The sequence below is a fragment of the Anastrepha ludens genome, chromosome 3 (genome assembly GCF_028408465.1).
Source record: "Anastrepha ludens isolate Willacy chromosome 3, idAnaLude1.1, whole genome shotgun sequence".
Taxonomy (NCBI): domain Eukaryota; kingdom Metazoa; phylum Arthropoda; class Insecta; order Diptera; family Tephritidae; genus Anastrepha; species Anastrepha ludens.
In genome coordinates, this window is record NC_071499.1 from 63,043,360 (window position 1) to 63,066,448 (window position 23,089).

At 36.3% G+C, this 23,089-nt stretch overlaps 1 protein-coding gene across 6 annotated transcripts in view; it reads right to left on the reverse strand.

The window, feature by feature from the left end:
* Positions 1-23,089, reverse strand: part of LOC128858087 (neurobeachin-like) — a 224,683-nt gene that overhangs the window by 85,774 nt on the left and 115,820 nt on the right. For 4 of the 6 annotated variants that reach the window (XM_054094043.1, XM_054094045.1, XM_054094041.1 and 1 more), the window contains 5 exons: positions 11,428-11,680; positions 10,376-10,518; positions 10,090-10,280; positions 8,971-9,161; positions 3,372-5,915 (listed from right to left, as the gene is read on the reverse strand). In XM_054094043.1, coding sequence (XP_053950018.1) covers positions 3,372-5,915; positions 8,971-9,161; positions 10,090-10,280; positions 10,376-10,518; positions 11,428-11,680 — 3,322 coding nt within the window. The remainder of the gene's footprint in view (positions 1-3,371; positions 5,916-8,970; positions 9,162-10,089; positions 10,281-10,375; positions 10,519-11,427; positions 11,681-23,089) is intronic. The other 2 variants (XM_054094044.1, XM_054094042.1) reach the window with 1 other exon arrangement.

Below are 23,089 nucleotides of genomic sequence, written 5' to 3' on the forward strand. Positions count from 1 at the left end.
CGATGTTGATGTGGACGACCTTTGGTTCCAACAAGACGGCGCTACATGCCATACAGCCAACGCAACAATCGATTTATTGAAGGAAACTTTTGGTGAGCGCATTATCTCGCGCCGTGGACCTGTGGCGTGGCCTTCAAGATCGTACGATATAACACCACTGGACTATTTCTTGTGGGGCTATGTGAAGTCGCTTGTCTACGCAGATAAGCCCGAGACGATTGACATCTTGGAAGAGAATATTCGGCGCGTTATTGCTGACATACGGCCCCAATTGCTGCAAAAAGTGGTCGAAAATTGGGCCTCTCGGCTGGAATTTATTCGAGCCAGCCGCGGCGGCCACTTGCCCGAAATCATTTTTAAAACATAATGGCAAACCCTTATCTTTATAATAAAGCTAAATTCTTGGCCATAACATTAAATTATATACGTTTTATTTCATCTTGAAAACCTAACCTCTGAAAAAAACACCCTTTAAGTTAAAATTGTAATAAGTTTTGAACAATTTTGTCTTTGAAATCAATAAAAACTAATTTCACACAAAAAAGTTATGGGGTTTTGAATAGGTAACACTTCGTATTGCTCATCCTGTATATATTGAAAAAATAACTTATAAAAAAATAAAAATAAATTAAAAAAACAAAACAACAACAAAAAACAATTAACAACAATTTAAACAAAAAAATTTCAAAATTATAAAAACTAAAAAAAAATATAATAAAAAAACTAATAAGTAAAAAAATTTAATATATACGAATTAAAAATTTAAATAAAAAAAATTGCACAGCCTTTAAAAATAGTCCTGCAACCTTCTCGTGGTCTCACTTAAAAATTAAATTTTTGAATGTAAAAAGTTGCAAAAAGTTGCATAAATTCCTTATAGAGAATACGTTAAAAAATAATAAGACCCCAAAGGCATTGCCAAATCGTTTTTGATGAAAAAGTTGCTTTCAAGCGTGATAAGAATTATAATTTTTATAGGACATGCAAGTATGTTTAGGAACCTGTTTAGGCTTAAAATAATATGAATTTTATAATTCCACGGCATCCGCTTGAAGGTAAAGAGTGGGTAGAATACTCAAAATTACTTTTATAATTAATCCTTCGGGGACGAGTGTCGGCATATAGCCGCGCAACTGCAAGGCTTGTGGCGACTGTCGTTTTGAACGATAAGATACGCATAGGATTAGTAAAAGAGTCGCGGTTTCATTCAAAGACATTAGGGGCCATTGGCGATGAAGTCTTATCTACCTTATAATGTAAACTTATGATGTGAGACGACGGTAGAGTCAGAACGAATTTCAGTACTTCGATTCAGTCACTCAGTGTCACTGCCAAAGGAAACAGCAGGCTTTTTATATATTTCATATTTTATCCTACGCAGGATGGCTAAGCGATCTAGAGATGATACGTTAGATAGTGAGAGTTCTGATGAATATTACTTTGAATCTAGTGCAACGGAAGATGACGGCATTACTTCGTCAAGTGGTAGTGAAATCCGTGCAATAAGGAATCCACTTAGGCATTTCAACATTAGCAGTGATAGGTTAGGTTAGGTTAGGTAGTGATGGTTGCCCAGAGAGTGGGCCCACTTGGACGAAAGAACTTTGGTTCATCCTTTGTGATACCATTGCAAGAGGGGAAAAAGAGGTGAAGGAAAAAAGGACGAAAAGGAAAGGAATGAGGAGGGTTGAGTGTTTGTAGGCTACGAACGGTGACTATTCTGCGGTTGTGTTAACCTCTTTATGCTGCTGATGAAGTTCATCAGATTTTTGTTTTCAATACCTGCTATATCAGCAAGCGCAGAAAAGAAGTGAGAAACAAGATGCTTGAATCTTAGTCCCACGAGAGCTGGGCAGCTGAGGAGCAAGTGCTGAGTCTTACGTTATGTATACCCCGCGGACAGTGGTCAAGTGGCAAACGTGGTCAGGATTTCACGACCTTACACGTTCGTGTACTTGCCCATCGCTCGCTGAGTTGGTGCAAAGCCTATCCTTCCGGGAGTAGAGCGCAGGTTGTCAAGAGGATCCCGATCCTCTCCTTTTAGCAGTGATAGCAGTTTGTGTATAATTATTTTTTGATTTTATGAAAAAATTGTATTGTGTTTAATAAAGCCTTAGTTTTTATTACGTTCAACGTATTTATTTTCTTTACTGCGCCTCAAACACCTCTCGTCCTCAGCGACGCTTCCCCGTCGAGCGGCTTCGTTCCCAAAGGGGAATTGAGAATTTGGAGAAAAAAAACGTAAAAAAATACAAAACGTTCCTGACGTTCTTTAAACACTCAATTGGACACCTTTTTCAAAACCTTCGGTTGGGCAGCCGGGTCTGGCATTTGTTCGTCCTGTTCGAGGATCCTTTTTAAACGGAAACCTTCGCCCAATTCACTTTTATTTGTATATAATAAGATATTCTAGTGCATTTAAATAAATTTCATCATTTTATTACGGTAAATTTTCACCATTTTTGATAGGTAAATTTTCACTACTTTGAATTTATTTTTTGCTTAAGAAATACCCTAACACCTCAAAAGTGGCAGGTCGGAAAATTGGTATGTGCTTCTGTACCGAATTGCGATGCTTATATTCTCAGTGCCGTAAAAAATTAAAAAAAGCACTATTTCCTTTTCAGAATTTCTATTTTGTTTTAATTTTTATTTTCCCATAATCAGTGTTCTTATAAACTCTTACTTCAAACTACTATAAAAACGTTGGCTTCTTTTATTTACCTAGTTTTTTTGTAATTTAGCAAACTAAACTTTCGTCTAATCTCCGTATTTTATTCATTCGCCCACTTGCTAAACTCAGTGACAGCCGTAATCAAGAATGGCACAGACCGAGTAATACGAGTACATACATACATACATGCATATAAAAAGAAAGAGGGGAGGCAATAAACATTTGTTGGCAACTGCTGCAATCTTCAAACCCCTAACGCATGAGTGCCGTTAAATCCCAGCTAAGTTTATGTGCGTGCCATTTAATTTTGTGGAAATCATTTACCGCGTTGACTGTCCGTTCGTGCGCGCAAAGCATGAGTGAAGTGTGTGTTAGTGACTCAGATTTTATTACATTGCAATTTGAGTGAGTGCTCAATTGACAGCTGGGATTTATTTAATTTCCAAGCAAGTTGCAAAAGCTTTAGAGGCCAGAAGAGGAATCAGACGAAGAAGAAGAAGCATTTCATTATTGCAATATATTTGTCTCAGCTTTGACATAGCATCATTTAATTATTGCTTAACATTAAATGATTTGGGTTTTTTTTGTTTGTACTCTTGTCTGCACTGAGAACACTTAACATCAGCTTCTCTATACCCACACACCAGCACACTCACTGCTTTCACATGCATATACACATTTAGGGGTTGGTACTTACCGAAATGATTATTCTCGACTTGTGTGCTGGCAGTCGTGTGCTTGGCTAGCCTTTCTTCCGCCTCAACCATGCCACCTCCTTGCAGCTCTTCATGTGTCGTTTGTGTCTCCTCTTCCGTCTGCTCGACCAGCTCTTCCACTACTTCCATATCCAAAAGTTCAACGGCGCCATCATTGGGCTGATTCTTTGGCGTTGTTTGTGTGGTTGAGTCCACCTCTTTTACCGGCGGAAGCGTTGTGGTTACTAAAGAGTTTTCCTTTGCTGCTTCTAATGGCGCTGATAAAGATGCTTCTGGCGTTTCGGTTTCCGCTTTTGTCTCAACGGTTGGCGCTGCTTGTGACGCCGCTGTCTCATTTGTTTTTTCTACGGTGTCCACTGTTTGTGCCAGCAAATCATCAACGACTGTCTGCACAATGCCCGTAACATTTTCCTCTGTAGTATTTTCCACTTTTGCTGTGTCTTCTTCCAGCTGTGTGTTTTCCTTAACCGGTGTATCCTCTGTGGCGGCTTTGTTCAGCGCGGACGTAAGCACATCTTCCACAATTTCCTTGGCCGTTTCAGAGACGGCTTCCTCTTCACTTTTATCATCCTTCGCTTTATCTACAATTTCATTGTTGTTTGTCTCTTTAGCGGCAACATCTTCCGCGCTACTCGCATCTATCACTTTGTCTATCAGTTTATCGACAATGTCTTTCACCATTGTCTCGACTTTGTTGTTTTCGCTGTCTGCTGGTGTTGGCTCAGATAACCCGAGTAGATTCTCTTCGGTAATGGATGCACTTGATACTGTTGTTTCGGGACTGAGTGAGGAGATCTCCTCGGTAGTCTCAACCGTTGTCGAAAGTGAAGAGCTTACATCCATTAGCTCGTGGTCGTGTTCCTTGGCAACAACGATTGCTAATTTTGTGGTTATGTGCTCTACAGGCTCGTGAGGCTCGGCAGTATTGGCGTTGTTATTAATTAAGTTAGTTACTTCATTTTTTTTGTCTTCAGTCTTTTGTTGCGTCTCAATAACAGGCGCCTTGGCGTGTAAATCCGCCGTGGCATTGTTTGTTGTGTTGGTTTGTAAGTTTTCATTTTCATTGGCATCATTGTTCGCATTCACTTCTTTGACTTCTGTTGTGTTATTGTTGTTGCTGCTGTTGCTGTTGTTGCTTTCTGTCGTCTCAACCTCATTGTCAGCATTGTTATTTAACAAGTTCTTTGTATTCAGTAAAGATACGTTGTCCTCTTCGGTCTTCTCAGCAGATTCAGTGTTTGTTGCAAGTGTCTCATCTGTGGCTGGTTCTTTCGTCGCTTGCTTCTTTTCATTCTTGAGCACACCTTGCACTACTTCATTCACCGCCAATTCAATTTCCTCATCCTTTAGCACAGAGGAAGCTTCCTGCATCTCATCGGCCACCATTTTGCAGTCTTGCAACGCCTTTTCAGAGCTTTGCAGCACTTGTTGCACATGTTCGGCATCGTCGGTTGTACCAGCAGCGATCTTTGCGTTGGCCAATTCGATTTCTTCCAGATCCTCAGCCTTGAGATTAAGCGTTTGTGACAATGCTTCGTGACCGCCGCTAGGCGCCGGCGACTTCGAGGGTGTACTGTTCGCACTTGCGGCTGTCGATGAGCATGAAGCGCTACCGTTGCATGCCACAGCGACTGCCGGCGATTCAACTATACTGGTGACTATCACTTCCGATTTAATGTGTTCGTTGTACACATCGGATATGTTGGATATTTTCGGCTTTGTTAAGTCTTCGTTTACGTTCGTCTCGTCAGCAGATGTTTCCTTTACCAACTTTGGTTCAGTTGCTTTGTCGTCCGACGCGCAGACACAATTCGTTGGTTCACTTACACCGGTTGACGCTGCTACTTCTTGCGTTGTGGACTCAATTTCTTCGCACTCGATTTCCTCCTCCACAGGCGGCACATCTTCGAGTGAGCCCACCGACTCGGCAGCCTTCACTTGCACCTCTTGCACTGCTGGCGCTGGTAGTGCCGCTTGCCGATGGTGCTGCTGATGATGCGCATGCGTATGCTCCAACTGCTGCTGCTGCTGGTGTTGTTGATGGTGTTGATGATGTTGCTGCTGCTGTTGCTCTTCGCGCTCCCAACCGCTAATCGTGCTGATGGGACGCGCTTGTCGTAGCGCTGGATCGGTAATGTTGTCCGTACGTTGGCGCTCGTAGTGTTCGTACATTTGCGCGAATTGCAGCTTGAATTCTTCATAAGAGACTTTCGAGTGCACGATGGCTAGGGTATCGACCCATACACGCCATCCGCCATACTCATGTTTAATCGCATGATGCAACAGCATGCGGAAAAGTGAGTACACCATATCGGAGATTTTCTGCTCTTCCGTATTCTTCGGATGTATGTAGGCCATGGCTATGAGCCATTCCTGCCACACGGACATTTGCAGTACGGTGCGTCGGTTCTCGCGATTGCTATTGCACAGAAGCGTCATGTCGGAGAGGAAGAGTTTTTTCACCTCGATTAGTGATTCGGTTTGTTTGGATTGGCGTATGAGCGTGGCGACGACCTTAAGGATCACTGAAAAAAAAGGAAATCGTAAACAAATTATTAAAAATATATTAAAGTGTTTATTCAAAATCGATACATTTTACAATTATTTTATGAAAATATGTCCTTAGAACAATTTCTACTACTTTCGTTACAAACTCGAATGTACAACTGTGTTCAAAACAATACAAGAGCAGATAATTACCAAGTTTATATTATTTCATTTTATTTAATTTTGGTGTCATGTTTATATGAAATATAATAGGTCATTAGAAATTTCCAAAAACTACATCAAAATTTCAACTTTTTTTTAATTAAAAAAAAAAAAATTCTAGGTCTGCAGTTTTATAGCCCATTCAATATTAGTATAAATATCAAGTACCTCGAAATTTTTTTCATTTTTCAATTTTTTTGTTTTGAAATGTTGAGCATTTCCTTCCATAACATGCGCTCTGTATGGAAGAAAATTGTCAACATCGCTGGCGAAAAAAAAAGAATCAAAAATCAATACTTTTTTTGCCGAATTCGAACTTAAACTTCCCTACTCTAGATTTAAATGGCCGCCGTAGCCGAATGGGTTGGTGCGTGACTACCATTCGAGTCGGCTTGAAACTGTAGGTCCCTCCATTTGTGGAACAACACCAAGACGCACACCACAAATAGGCGGACGAGCTTGTCCATACACCCAGAAATGGTGTACGCGCCAATTATAAATAAAATAAAAATAAAACCAGATACCTTGAATTTTTCTAAAAATCCTGCTTACAAAAAATGTTGATGATAATTTCTTTAAATTAGTACAACTTTTTTGAATTTTGTACAAAGCTTGGGACTTTGATTAATATAGTTTTTGCCGTAGAATGCACTTTTATAAAAATAAAAAATAGATACAACTCTGGAATTCCTTGCGCTCCTAGTATTTTGGGAGCAGGGATATCTGGCTACTTAAATTGGAAGATAAAAATCTTAGTACAAGACAACTTCAACAAGACCTAGCCTTTACATACCAAACCGGGATTGCAAGATTTGAATTTTCTTGATTTTAAACCATAGTTACTTCAATAAACACTCCTTCTCTACCCGTACAACGCGTCAAGTGCATGAACATCGGCATGTCTTTAGAAACCGTCGAGCCATCTTACACCAACTCCTTTAGAAGCCTGGTCTCTTTCACTTTGCCAACTTCAAAAGTTTCAATTTTTGTTCCTTTTCTTATATTATAGATTTTCGCTTTGAAAATTGAAGTAGCGTAATTTAAGACTCAGCGAATGGTCGAGCACTTGACTAAATTACTTTCAGCAGACAGTCGGCGCATTGTTTGGCGGAGAACCGATAACCCTATTTTCTACAATTAGAGTCCTTTTTTTCGTGTTCTTTCACAAATCTGATCAAGTTTCGACTGGTCGCCATGTGTTGTAGAGTGTTTTTTAATTAAACATTTTTTGTTTTTTGTAATTTCTTAACCCGTGCGCCTCCCAGCTCGAATTTGTTTTGGAAAACTATTTGTTTTCAACGACCTGATAGAAGACTTGAATATGAGCCGAATCGGACATAAATTCGCCAGCGGCACTTGAATATTATTTTCAGGAAAAACAGAAAAGGCTTAGAAAATTCGTCTCCCTTTTTGTATAGAGTTGCTTGTCTCCCATCGGATGCGTCCCCAGGTGACAGGTAGAGGAATGCTCGACAGATATGCAAGGTAGGTGGGACTACTAAAATACTACTCGTGGACCAAATAAACAAAACATTTGCTTGGAGGTGTTCATATAATTTTCCTAACAAGTTAAGGCAGGCAGGCTAACAACCTACTTGACTAATATTTGACTTCCTAACACGAATACCCTATGAACAAAAAGTAAAGTGAAGGTGATGTTGACTCTTTTCTTCGATTGCCAAGGCGTAGTGCACCATGAGTATATTCCATTGGGCCAGACAGTCAATAAAGAATATTATTTATCCGTTTTGAAATATTATTTATCCGTCCGGAAATGTGGACAAACCATTCTTGGATTTTGCATGATGATAACGCGCCATCGCACCGAGCTCAAATTGTGCTGGATTATTTGACCAAACACCAAGTAAATACCATCGCGCAAGCGCCGTATTTACCTGATATGGCCCCGCGCGACTTCTTTTTGTTTCCCCAAGTTGAAATTACCACTTCGTAAAAGGAGTTTTAAGTCGATAGAGGGGATCAAAGGGAATGCGACGAAGGAGCTGAAGGCCATCCCTTCGTCGGCCTACCAGGGGTGCATGGCCATCTGGGTTAAATGTTGCTCATGTGTGTTGCTTCAGACGCCCCTATTTTTAGCAAATTATTCGATGTCGGCCTTAATATGAGAAATAAAGAAAGCTACCACTGAACTGAGTACCAACTGTGCCACTTTACAACCGTTTTTCATTAGTTGGGCACCAGTCATAGAATGCCTGGCATACAACTAACTCCTTAGGCGATTGTGGACATTTTGCTTTGCAGTGTCCTTATACAAGCACAAACTCCATTCCGAATTAATTTCGCATTTTTGAACAAGAAATAAGTATGACTAAAATGTTTCCCAATTTATCGCAGCTTAAGCGTAATAGCATCTCTCTTAATCTTCATATATGAGATAGACTTGTACCCACTGCATAGTAGCTGCTATTGCAGCAGCACAACGCATTCATTTCGCTTATCCCAAGTAGAGGATTTAGCGCGCTATTTAATACTTACAAGGATGTACAAGTATTGTTATGAGTGTGTGCTGTTTGTGTCTGCTACGAGTAAATGTAAAACCCTGCCAGTACTGGCAGGACAAGAGTTCTTTGTGTTAAAAAAATAACAAGAATGTAATATAGTATTCAGAACTGAAATATGGATCTTTATAAAAAAATTCATAAATAAGTAAATTAATATGAGCCCGAATAATTTGAGTAACCGATTTTTGCTTTGAACTGGGAATTCCAAATATTGATAATTTAGTGGTTCATGGGTACTAAAATACTATGGAATATACTTCTTTAATTTCACTACAATTTCCCGTATATGCTTTATATACTTTTTATATTCCTCAATATATTACATGCGATTTTAGTTCTCTTTACTTACTTGGATTTTCCAAACGATAATGACTCTCGGGCTCTGGATGTCTGGTATAGAGAATTTGCTGTGATATATGCTCTGTCATAATTTCGTAGAGAACATTATACGTTGGCAGGGATAGCGATTCCTCGTAGAGTAATAAACGTTCCGCTAATAGTGTGTATAAGTTGTGCGGCGACATAACGTCATATTTTCGTCTATTATGAAAGTCAGTTGCAGACAAGCAGGAGTAGCAAAACCGCAGCAGCAAAAATTTGGCGAATGTTGGCGAAGGCATTGGAAATTAGAAAAAGAAAATACAGATGAAAAAGTGTATATATATATACATAAGAGAGGTAAATAATGGTTCACTTATTAAATTGCATTGCAAAGCAATAATTTATTTCTATGCATCAGCCACAAGGCTGGCTCACCAACGCGATTTATCTTGACAGCCAGCAGTTTGGGGGTGCCCTTATTTTCAAATTGTTCTCAAATTGTGTATCTTTATACATTTCTTCATGCAAACTTGTGTTCACATAATTATTACACTTTGCCTTTTTACACACAATATTTTATTAACAATATTTTTCCTGTAAAATTTTTGTTAGAATATTTTTTTAATTAGAATCCTTTAAAAAATTCTGGGCATGCAATAATTAATTTAAATATATTAAAGTGTAGATTCAAATCGCTGAAAAATCGCGTTGATTTTTTCCAATTTTGTTTGCATGCGATGTTGACAATTTTCTTCCATACAAAGCACATACTAGCGGCTCATACGTTTATGTGGAAGAAAATGCTCCACACCTGAGCGAAAAAAAATTGTTAAAATTCTAGGAAAACTTTGAACAGCTTGATACTTGCACTATTTGTATAGGTGTGCAGTCTCATAGCCCATTCAATTCTGGTGCAATAAAGTGTAGTATGAAGTATCGTAAAGAACGCGTTGATTTTTGACAATTTTTTTTGCAACACCATGTAGAATATAAGTATAGTATAATATCATGGAGAATTCACACAAAGCTCACGCTCGGAAGTCTTTTCGTTCAATTTGAAATACCACAAACAAACAAAAAGTATTCGTAATCTAAATAAGAACACCCCTAATGCAATGCACACATGCAGTCACAACATGCCACTCACTTGTGTGTGCTGCGTGATAAAAAGAATCCAAGCAATTTCAATGCCTGTAAGCGTATCAATTGACTTTCGGCAGCCAATAATTTGAAAATGCTACGAACGCCATGTTTCACATCGAAAGCAGGTACCATGGAGCTGGGATGCTCAGACATAAGCGAAATTAACATTTGTAAAACGTCATGAAGATTTTCATCCTGCAAGGGCAAATCAATCAAAACATAGCAATGAAATGGATATCAAATAAGCAAAGAAATTCAATTTTATATTTCTAGGAGTATGACTTGCTTACCTCATGCATGGTCGTCAAGTAATTTAAAATGCTTTGCAACTCATCCTCTTTGACGCCATTACCGATCATAATTAACTGTTTCAAAAACAATAAAATATAAGCGCGTATCGCTAGGATATCCTTTTGTGCTGGACGTGGACCATCTGAAAGTAGTTTTTATAAATTTATTATATAGGTTGGAGATTTTTATATACAAATATATATGGAGGAGTAAGAATTAAGAAAACAAAGCGTAAGCAAACTTTTTGCTTTTTTTTAAATTATAGGAAAACGTTTAAAAAGTCACCAAGTGGCAAAGAATTTGCCAAGTAGGAACTCCTCTACGTGTAGTTTTAAAATACTCAAACTCATATTCTTATTGATATTCATACTCAGACTCAAATTTTAACTCATACTAATTTTCATATTCATATTCATATTCATATTCATATTCATATTCATATTCATATTCATATTCATATTCATATTCATATTCATATTCACATTCATATTCATATTCATATTCATATTCATATTCATATTCATATTCATATTCATATTCATATTCATAAACACATTCATATTCATATTAATACTCATACTCACACTTTTTCTTGCACACATATTCATATCAATATTCTCATTTATACTTATACTCATACTCATATTCATATTTTCTTTCATACTCATACTCATTTATATTCATATTGCCATTTATACTCATACTCATATTTATACCCATCCTCTAATCATAATCGTACTAATTTTCGTATTCATACTCATACTCATACTCATACTCATGTTCGTACTATTCCTCTTATTCATACTCATACTCATATTCATACTTATACGCATATTCATACTCATGCTCATACTTATATTCATACTCATACGCATATTCATACTCATCCTCATAATCATACTCATATTCATACTCATATTCATACTCATATTCATACTCATACTCATATTCACACTCATATTTATTTTCATATTCATATTCATACTCTTCACTGATACTCAGGTTCATATTAATATTCATACTCATATTCATATTCATATATTTCACTTACCCAAACCCTTTGGTATGATGCCACTCTTTGCACGCGGATTCACAACCCAATAGTAGTATTTCAGTGTGTGCACCGTTTGCAGAACAGTACTAACACGTCGCACATTGCTGTAGATTTGCGTATCGCTGAGGAATTCCGTGGCCAAGTACGAGTACAGGCGTGCCTGCACATTGGCCGGCGTATAAATCCACAGCGCCGGATTGAAGAGCACATGATCGAGCAGCTGCCACGTCAGAAACGAGAAACAGAACAGCTGGAACACATCGAGAATATATGGAAAAGTAAAAATATTAATTTTTTTCATAATTCCAAAAAAACATTCCATTCACTTTTCAATATTTTAAATGAACACATAAAAAAGTATACGCAATTTTCGCGCTCCAAAGAAATACGAGTACAGTAAATAAATTTGAATATAATTTTTAAGATAAAAATTGAGTAAAAAAATTTGTTTATACATACATGTAATGGGGAGTTTTTATATTGATTGTTGATTATATATTTTGATGCACAAAACAACGAACGAACGTAACGACAATACGAGTAGGTAGTTATAGTTTGGATATTTATTTTTGGTTTTGTTTTTTGTATACATATGGGATTGGAAACCATAAATTGTAAGGCAAGGCAGGCAATGCAACGCAACGCAACGTAACGCAACGTAACGTAAATGGCATTCGATAATTTCAAGTTTTAAAATTTGATTTCAACGCATGCAGCGAACAGCAATCACAAATGAAAATTCGATTAAAACATGAAAAAGGAAAAAATAATAAAATACATTAAGTTTTTATGTATGGAAATTATTATTATATATAACTATGTTTGTTAAGTTTACTTATGTAATATATGTAGAATGAAATATACTTAAGTTAATATATTAAATAATTTACGGGATCTTAGGTAAAAATGTATGTGAATGTGGGGTTTCTATTTATTGAGTGAAGTAAAAAGTTCCAAGCGTTTTGCGGTAGAAGTCTTTAGTGAGCCATTTCGCACGATCTATGCATAGCATCGAACTACGCTGTACGATGACTAAAAGGTGAATTTATGCATAAAAATGTTTAGCAGTTTTATCTTTGATGAAGCCAGTTGTATGCTACAGCGTTTTAAAATAAAGTCAAAAAAAGAAAAAAAAATCTATAAATTCGTCAATACTACTACGACCAAAATGGAGAGCAAGATCAAGTGGCTCAAAATTTCTTTTGCTATCTATGAGCCCAATACAGTATTGAACTTAATAGAAAAATGTTTGTTCTAATGATTCTAATCTGGTTGTATGGATGCCGATAATAATGCACTATCTGATAGGTCAAACGTCGACAATGTCAATAAAATCATGCAAATCATAGAGTCGGACCTGAATGTGAGCACCTATTCCATTGCCCACGAATTTAAAATTACCAGAGAAATATTTTAATTAAAACTAGCCAGATTTATATTCGATTGTTAGGATTGTCAATATCATCAACGAAAAAATGCCAAAAACTAAACGATCTGAACTTTTTACTTCACCGAAAACATTTTATTTTGTGATCAATTTCAAATAAATAAAAATATAACTTTTAAAAGTCTCCAACTTGACTTTTTAAAGTATCAAACTTGACATTTTATTCATTACTATCTTTCAAACAATATTTTTGACAACAAAATGTATTCTGACAAAAAACAGAGCCGTTTTCAGTTTATTGAAGCGTAGACTAGACTTTTCCGTGGATTTCTGATATGCTGAAGTTTTCAGTGAAACGGCGCAGAATCGGTTAAAGACTAAAAGAGAATAAAGTTATGCGCCATGATGGATCCACTTTTTCGAATTTATTTTGATTCTCCGAACTGATAAAGCTGTTAACGACGCCGAAGATCTAAAAGAATACTTGAAATTTATGGGTTGGTAGTTTTAATTTTCTCTTCTTTGATTTACGAAGTTTTGTCTGATTCTAAGCAGCTTTCGCATATCGATGGATACAACAAAAACGGTATGTTCAACAGATGATAACTCAGGAAAATAAGATTAAGCAAAATACATAGATTAAGAAGGGAAGGACTTACTACCACGATCTTCAAAAAACAAAATCGCAAATTTTGCATAACCTCAAATAAAAGCGAATATTGATTTTTTTGCCCTTTTAAGCCGAAATATCTCATAAAACACGATATATTGGAGCTTTTCCGAGGACGAATTTAGCACAACCAAAATCTTTAGAAAAGTATAGTGTGGTTCTTCGTTCTGAAAGGCAATCAAAATTTTCAAATTTTGTAAATTAAAAATGTTAAATAATCACCTTATACTGTTTTTGAAGCCCAAATAAATGAGTTTTCTTATTTGATTTAATTTTTTAATACTTTCTTTAAGAAATGAGCCTACTTTTATAGTAGCCGCCACAAAAATGAGCGTTTTGTGTTATATTTATTTACCTTAAGGTTTTGTAAAATAACGGTATGAATATAAGATACTAATAATGCCAATCTAAGTAATAATTTGTGTATGCACTACTTACTACTCTAAGACCTTATGAATATAATTTTAATACGTAAACCTTAGAAACTTATGTGCATCGGACAGTTAAAAGGAGCCTATTGTACCAAAGCAGGATTTCGAGAAAACAGCTATTAAAGATACCAAACTCAAGCCTGTGTTTTTTTATGGATTGAAACTCATTACTAAGCAATTTTTAAAGGCCTTTTTATTGAGTCAGAATCCAGTTTTTTCAAATTCAAAACGGCAGCTGCAATATGGCGATTGAATTGATTGAATTTTCGCGAAATTCGACACACGAGAATTTTTAGGGTTGGGTACGTAATGCTGTATGATACAATATTCTGTTTACAAAATGCTGTATACAAAATTCTGTATTTCAGAATTCTGTATTATAAAATTCTGTATACGAAATTCTGTATTTCAAAATTCTGTAAAAAATATTCTGTATTGCCGAAATGCTGTATTGACAAAATTCTGTATTGACGAAATGCTGTAAGTAAATGACAAGAAATTCAACAAATTTTATAAAAAAGTGCGCACTTTTTTTCTTCAGTTTCGATAGAATCCACCGTATTTTTGCGTAGAACTCCTTTTCGCGTGGGCGGCCTTCGGCCGCGCTTCAAAAAAATAACCCTCATCAGTCCAACTCCGGCTACGCAATCCATCGTATTTTTGCGTAGAACTCCTTTTCGCGTGGGCGGCCTTCGGCCGCGCTTCAAAAAAATAACCCTCATCAGTCCGTCTCCGGCTACGCAATCCAACGTATTTTTGCGTAGAACTCCTTTTTTCGTTGACTTTTGTCAACACAAAATTTTTTCAATACAGAATTTTGTTAATACAGAATTTCGTCAGTACAGAATTTCGTCAGTACAGAATTTCGTCAATACACAATTTTGTCAATACAGAATTTTTTTAAGACAGTACAGAATTTTGTTTTTACAGAATTTTGTAAATACAGAATTCTGTAAATACAGAATTTTGTCACTGCAGAATTTTGTTACGTTAATTTACAGTATTTCGTACGAAAAGAATTTTGATATACAGGATTTTGTAGGGATCCCGAATTTTTAGTGTGACCGATAATAAATTTTATAACGCTTTTGTGATTTTAGAATAAATGAAAAAAATAGTTAAAATACATATCAGAGATATATAGGTATGTTGTTAAGCTGTATATAAAGAGTGATCAGATTGGAAGTATATACTTTTTCCAATAGGGGTTTTTGGCAGAGCACGCCTGACTACTGTCAAACTAAATACATAATGAATAAGAATTCATTGAAATTTCATCAGGGAAAGACTGACGACTCAACAACGTTTGCAAATCGTACAATTGTATTGCGAAAATCTACGCTCCGTGAAAAGAGTTCATCGCGCGCTCAGGCCAACTTATATAATATGTTGTTTAGCGATTAGGTCTATTTTTGGCTTAATGGCTACGTTAATAAGCAAAATTGGCATACTTGGGCTGAAGAGCAACCCGAAGAAATTAAAAAATAGTGATTAAATCCTTTGAAAACAACCATATGGTGAGGCCTATGTGCTGGAGGAATCATCCTACAATATATTCCTTCAAAGTCGAGGCCCACGCAAATGTAACAGTGAATGGCGAAAGCTAACACGCCATGATAAACGACTTTTTGGTGCCGGAAATTGAAGTCAGTGATACCCACAACATTTGATTTCAATGAGAAGGCGCTAATTGCCATACATCCCGTGAACCAATAGGTTTATTGCACCGTCGCTTCAGTTTGCGGTGAGCAATTTATTTCTCGTCTTGGACCAGTAGTCAATCGGTCACCAAGATCGTGTAATAGCACACATTTGGACTTTTGTTTGTGGGGTTTGTAAATTTTAAATGCTCTGTGGATAAACCAGCTACGATTGAGGCACTTATTGGAATGGATGAATGAGGTTTGCACTTTGACCTAATGGTCTTTGAAGTGCATTGGAGTCTCCTGGGATTGGTCGCAGAAACGGTAAGAGTTTGCAGACCAAATCCCGATCAAGTGCAGATGCCTTCACAGTCCGCAGTAGCCTGTAGGGATGCCCGTGAGCATTCTCAGATTATCCCTCGGGAGGGATATGAGTTGTTTAAACCTCTTTTGGTTGTACTCTCCCAGTAAGGATTTCGCCTGTTGTAGCCTCATAGTTTGGTGCCAGCAAACCTCCCTTAACCCTAGCTCTTCAGTCTTGGGCTTCTTCATGATGATGGTGTTTTGTCCCATGGCAAGGAAGGGTTAGGGTCCTATTAGAGGTGAGGCCGCAGCCTCTCTCGCTAATGCGTCCGCTACTTTGTTTCCAGTTATACCAGTGTATCCTGGAATCCAAATTAGCCGGTTGCAGTTACGCATTCCTAGTAGGTTAAGTTTCTCGATACACTCAAGTACTAGTGGAAGCCAACATTACTAAAGTTATTCTCGAGATTCCGACTGAAGTCCTCCAGCGAGTCATTTAAAATTAGTGTTTACGGATGACCGAATTACGGCGCAGTTGCGGCTAACATTTGAAAGGGATTATCGTAAAAAAATAAATGTCATGAATGGTTTGACACAAAACTAATAAAGATTGCCTAATCAATTCGAATTTTCGTTGTCTAATTTCAATTTAAAATTTGATACCTCTAAATTGTTCACTCTTTTGTTTGGTAGTGAAAAGGTTAAAGCATTTTATAGAATTTTGCTTCGAATCAGCAGCTAAATCGATTATATGAACTGAAAGAAATTCGCACACATACCATCGATGAGTTTAAGCACCAAAAAGTTGTTCAAACTTCAACCTGCATTCGCTGCCACTACAATGCTCCAGTCTGGGGTGTAGTGGGGTAAGCGGCTGTCCTTCATAAAATACCGAAATGTAAGTAATACGGGAGAGCAGGCTGCTAGAAAAGTGTTACGGAACGCAGTGATTGCTGTTGCAAGCACTGCTGTTATGGTATTCTTAATTGTGTCTACTTGCAGTGATTGCTGTCGACAGTCATTACACAGTTTTGCGTACTTTTTGCTTAACGTTTTTTTTTTTGTTTATGTTTTTTTTTTTTTTTGTAAAAACGTCAAGCATAAATTCAATGCAGAAAATACATAAATTCAGAATATTCGCACCAACTTCATGTGCACACATCCATGTAAACCCCGATATTTGTGGATATAAGAGCATAAGCATGCAAATATGGACCAGTAAGAGCACGTTTGTATGTGTGTATGCCTGCATGGGTAAATATAATGGCAGCTGCAGATAAAATTCGAATGAGTTGCAGCGGTCAATGGATTGCACCACAAACACGAAGTACGAGGTGGCAAAAGTTTTGCAATTAAAAACGCGTTAAGCGTTGCGCAACTAATACACACACACAAACACAATTAAATGATAAAAAAAAAAATGGAAAAGAAAATATGAGTGAATCCGCAAGCGAACACCAGCAACAAAGCAAATTGCTACCACTGTTGCGATAATTCAGCACTTTTCATGACTTTCCTTCCCTTCACCGGAGCAACAGCAGACGTCGCAGAAGCAGCAGCGGTTCGGTGCAGCGAGCTGCGCTGACATAATATACATAAATAAAATTTTGTAAAATTTTACCATCCAGCAAAAGGCACACAATACACAAGCGAGCAAACAGCTACGCTGTAGTCCGGGTGAGGTGAGAGATATATAGGTATGCAATGCATAGCCATCCTTGCACTATCCAAGGCAACGAACCGAATAAGCGAAATGAGTTACGTATGTATAGTCAATAGTACAGTGTTTTCCAATAATTACTACCCCCGTAATATTAAATAAAATATAGAGAAGTGAAGAAAAAAGTGGAGAAAGCGAGCGAAAAAGAGAAAAAGGATTTCATACAATAGCAGAGCGCAAGTAGCTGCACCAACAACCGTGCGGTAGTTACCAGGAGCTACGGCAAAGGCTGCGACAATGACATGGCATGACAATGTCCCAGCAACATTGTCGATATTAACGTCAAAGTCGGCATATAACTCATTAGGCGACTGACAGTCGGTATGATTCGAACAATGAGCAAAGAGTGAAAAAAGAAGGGAGAGCGAGGGAGAGAGAGGAAGATAAAGAGGGTGAAATAGTGAAAGAGTCAGAGAACTGGTGGAAGGGAGTAGCGAAATGAATATAAATTATTGCAGTGAAAAGAAAAAGAAAATAATAATCAGAACAACTCCAACGACATTGGCAGTCACAATTGAAGTTTGGTTCGTGAACGCAGAGATAAAGTGAAGTGAGTATAAATTTAACGAAAATTAATTATTGACTTGCATAATTTTTGGTTTCCATATCTATCAGTTACATGGAAAGTATGGACGACATTTGCACATATCTGCATATATTTCAATAAATATTGAAGAAGATGGATTTGTATAAGAGCATAATTTTACATATATCGGGCATATTATGCATGGACCCAAATACGAATTCTTGCACTTCATTGTGCATGGTAAAATTGAGGGTAAATGTGGTATAGGAAGGAGGCAAAAGTCTCTCTTAAGGAACATCAGAGAATGGACTGGACTCCAAATGATCGGGCAACTCACACAAGCAGCACGAAACCGTGAAGATTATCGTGATGTTGTAACAAAAACAGATTAAAGTAAATTAGGCGATATGCACATCAAATTTTTAAAATTTACATAATACAGGGTGAACGATATGAAGTGTTACCAACTTCACACTCCTTGTATCTGTAAACAGCTCATGACATCAACGTCAAAATTGTTCTAATGACATTTGCGTCTCAGTTTAGTTGAATTTTTTTTTCTGTGATGGAATTCAAACGTAATGTGTGATTGCGTTATATTTGTCCGGAAAATCACAACCAGCCATTGTTCGTGAGCTCAGATTGAATAAAATGTTTGTGCATCGCACTATAAAACTTTACAATGATACTGGTAGCATTGCAAAACGCTATGAAGGTGGACCATAAAAAACCGCAACAACCCCAGAAATCGTTCGGAAAGTGAAGGCTCGACTTCAACGAAATCCACGTCGAAGTGGAAGAAAATTGGTCAAAGAACTGAAAATATCGGAAGACAGCATTCGACGCATATTGAAAAATGAGCTCAAGGTCAAGGTTTACAAGTTCCAAAAAGCACACGATCTTTGACCCTAGCAAAAAACAGTTCGGTGCGAAAGAGCAAAGGAGCTGTTGCGCTTGCACGAACGTGGCGAATTTCCTAACATTGTGTTTTCTGATGAAAATAATTTCCCAATTGAGCAGTTCATAAACACTCAAAACGATGGTGTTTACTTGACCGAACGCTCATACGAGAATTTGAGCCTACGTATGGTCACTCAAATTAATTTCCCATCGCAAGTAATGGTTTGGGCCGCAATAATCGCTGATGGACGCTCTCCAATCGTTTTTATCGAGCCTGGTGTCAAAGTGAATGCGACTTATTATCGGGAAAATGTTTAGAAGCTGCTTTAGAGCCGTGGCACGCAAACATTTCGGTCGTAGACCCTGGACGTTCCAAACAGGACTCGGCAACTCCTTTCGTCCACACAATGGCTTTCGAATTCGCCAGACGCAAATCAGATCCATCTGATCCATTTTGGAGAGTAAGGTGAGGACTAAGAACAAAGCGATTATACGAGAATGGGCCAAAATACCTCAAGATCACATTCGTTAAAATTGTAATCATTTTTGAACAATTTGGTCTTTGAAATCAATAAAAACTAATTTCACACAAAAAAGTTATGGTGTTTTGAGTAGGCAACACTTCATTCCGTTCACCCTGTATATGTATGTATATAATATAATGTTGAACAGGCAAATAAAGAAGAAGAAAAATAATTTTACAAACGAAAAGAAAGAGTGTCATAACCCAAAAATAATCGAGGTTTTCCTTACGAAGTATTGAATTCACTAGTGCCTTAAAATTAATATAAATAAATTTTTTTCTCCTGCTCAGAGATAGCCAACTAATAAACGCAGCGTGCACGCCTCAGGTCTGAGAGTGAAAGTTTAAAGTTCTCTGGGTAGTCAAAAACTCAAAACAGTCAGTTAAATTTGATAGTTTTTGCTAGTATGGGACTCATGAATATCTAAATGAATGAAGCTACTCGCTAACATCGGGCTATGAAGCCCCTAACGATTGTAGAAGTTTTAGAAAAAATGAGCGAAAACTTTTAATAAGACACCAGCGTTAGGAAATCTCTTCTAAAAGACGATGTACCTAAAGACTTAAAGCGAATATTAGCAAGTTTTCCTATAGAGGACATGAACAAAACAATGCGAACTCAACTTCTATCAAACGGGATTACTTTCCTAGATTTCAACAGGTTTTTACCACACATCACTCTTTAACTTGTCCAAGCTGATCATCTTATCTTGAATCGATTGTTGGAAAATACAGTTACGCGCTTCCATCTCAATTTATTCAAATTTTTTGGACATTGTCGTCAATTTTTATAAAAATTGGTTTATTTGTAGGCTTGATTGTAATAAGAAGCAAACTGAAAAAAATTTTGACAATTTTAATATTTGTGACACTTATTCAATGTTGAAAATTTTGATATAGAGTTTTTGAAAGTGATATATTTTCGGTTATTTTAAAAACTTGTATGCTTTTTTTAACTTTTTAAGGTAAAATATACTTAAAAAAAATTTATATTTATACTGTAAAAAAGATAAAACGAAACAATTTTGAAAAAAGTTTAATAATTTTGAGACTGACTTTTTAAAAATGAAATACCTTCGGTTATTTTTATAATTTTTGTTTAACTTTTTGAGATAAAATATACTTAAACAATTCTTCGAAAATGATTATGTTTTTTCGTTGACGATTTTTTGGAAAAAATATTTCCTTCCATTTTTCAAAATCCCACTACCTAATGTTTTTTTATACCTCCAATGTTTTCTTATATTTTCACTAATAGCTGAACTATAAAAAAGATAAAATAAAAAAAAATTAAAAAAAAAATGTAATAGTTTTGAGATTTATTCCATGAAAATTTTGATACAGACTTTTTAAAAATGATATATCTTCGGTTATTTTAAAAATTTTCATAACTTTTTTTTAACTTTTTGAGGTAAAATATACTTAAGTATACTTATAAATATACTTAAAAAATTGTTTGTTCAAATTTTTTTGGAAAAAAACATTTCTTTCTATCTATGAAAAACCACTACCCTCTCCATTTTTTTTTTTAATAATAGCTGAGCCTATGTTCAGTAATTCCTATAAGTTTCACATGGAATTATCATAACTTTTCATTTTACATTCACGCTATGATCAGAACGTACTGGGAATCTTTAGAGAAATTTAAATTTCAGGCAAATTTATTTTATCTCCTTCAAAATGTGACCCGTCTGAAGCAACACACATGTGACAACGTTTAACCCAGATGTCCATGCACCCCTGGTAGGCCGCTCAGCTCCTTCGTCGCATTCTCCTTGATCTCCTCTGTCGACTGAAATCTCCTTCCACAAAGTGGTAACTTCAACTTGGGAAACAAAAAGAAGTCGCACGGGGCCATATCAGGTGAATACGGTGCTTGCTCGATGGTATTTACTTGGTATTTAGACAAATAATCCAGCAGAGGCTCGGTGCGATGGCGCGTTATCATCGTGCGAAATCCAAGAATGGTTTCCCCACATTTCTGGCCGTTTGTGACGTACAGCAAACTCTCTCAAACGTTTCAAAATTGATAAATAATATTCTTTATTAACTCTCTGACCCGATGGAAGGTACTCATGGTGCGCTACGCCTTGGCAATCGCAGAAAACAGTCAACATAACCTTCCCGGTACTTTCTGATCATAGGTATACGTACAGAAAATCAGTGCAAAATACTGCCCTAGCGAAGGCTCGTTTGCTTACTAAAATGCGTCGCGATACTTTGATGGATTAGCAAATGGGCATAACAATCGAGTATGCATTCCCGCGCTTCGCCACAGCAGTACTTTGCACTGATTTGTTGAACGTATTTGAATATAACTCAAAAAGGTAATGGGGGCCCTTCATGAAACTTGAAAGGATTACTGAGCATAGTCAGCTATTAAAAAAAAAATTAGAATAAAATCAGAAGGTTGTGATTTTTAAAAAATTAAAAAAAAGTGTTCTCACAAAATTGAAACCAAAAAATATATTTTGTTAAAAATTTTATATTATTTTCAAGATATATTCTATCCTAAAAAAATTAAAATAAAAATGTTGTATAAAAAATGTGGAAAAGTATATTTTATCCCAACAAATTAAAAAAAATATATATATAAACATTTTTTTCAATCATTATTTCAAAAAAAAAAAATATTGAAGATTATAAAAAAACAATTCAAAACTATAAAAACAATTTGTTTTCATAATAATATATTTTCCTAAAAATTTGTTTTTAAAAAGCATATTTCATCCACAAAAACTAAAAACAAAAAAATAAAAAAAAAAATATAAAAAAAATAAAAAATATATAAAAAGATTTAAAAGAGCTGAATATATTTCACTTCAGAAACTTTCTATACAAACTTTCTACATATAATAAACCTCATAATTTAAAAAAATCTTCAAAATGTTTTCAGTTTACGTTTAATGTCACGTAAACTTCAGCTTACAAATATACAAATTCTTAAAAGAATTAACGGCAATGTCTCAAATCACCCAACAACGCATGGCTTATTTGTGTCAATTCTCTGTTGGAGGAGGCTGACTGTGAGACGCAATATAATAATATAATTATGACTATATTCTGTCACATACTATAAACTATCTTCGGCATCAATCCTTCAAAGCTTACTGAACCAACTGAATTGTCTTTATTACATTATTGAATAAGTTGTGTTTTTAAATCGCTGGTTAGCGCAGTAGTGACTTGAGAATTAGTGAATTAAAGTTTTGCAGGTCTTCCGTTGATGCTTCCCGCTGCTATAAAAGAGGAATGCAAATTGAAGAAGATGAAGAAAGCACATTAAAAAAACAAAAAAACACATTCGAATGTGCATTATCGATAGTTTCATTTCTTTGTTAAGTAGTTGAACGAGTTTCCCAAAGAATTTGTAGGTATGGGTCTTGATACTTTCCACAGGTGTTAAAATCAGAAATAAGCTGTCTCTGAAAGATTTCCATGAGAAGACTGCAAATGTTTGACCTTCACATACTCCGAATATCAGTTGGTTTTTTCAAGAGTTGGATTTTAGCAGACTTTTTCTGGAAATGGGCCATTGAAATTACAAAAAATTAAG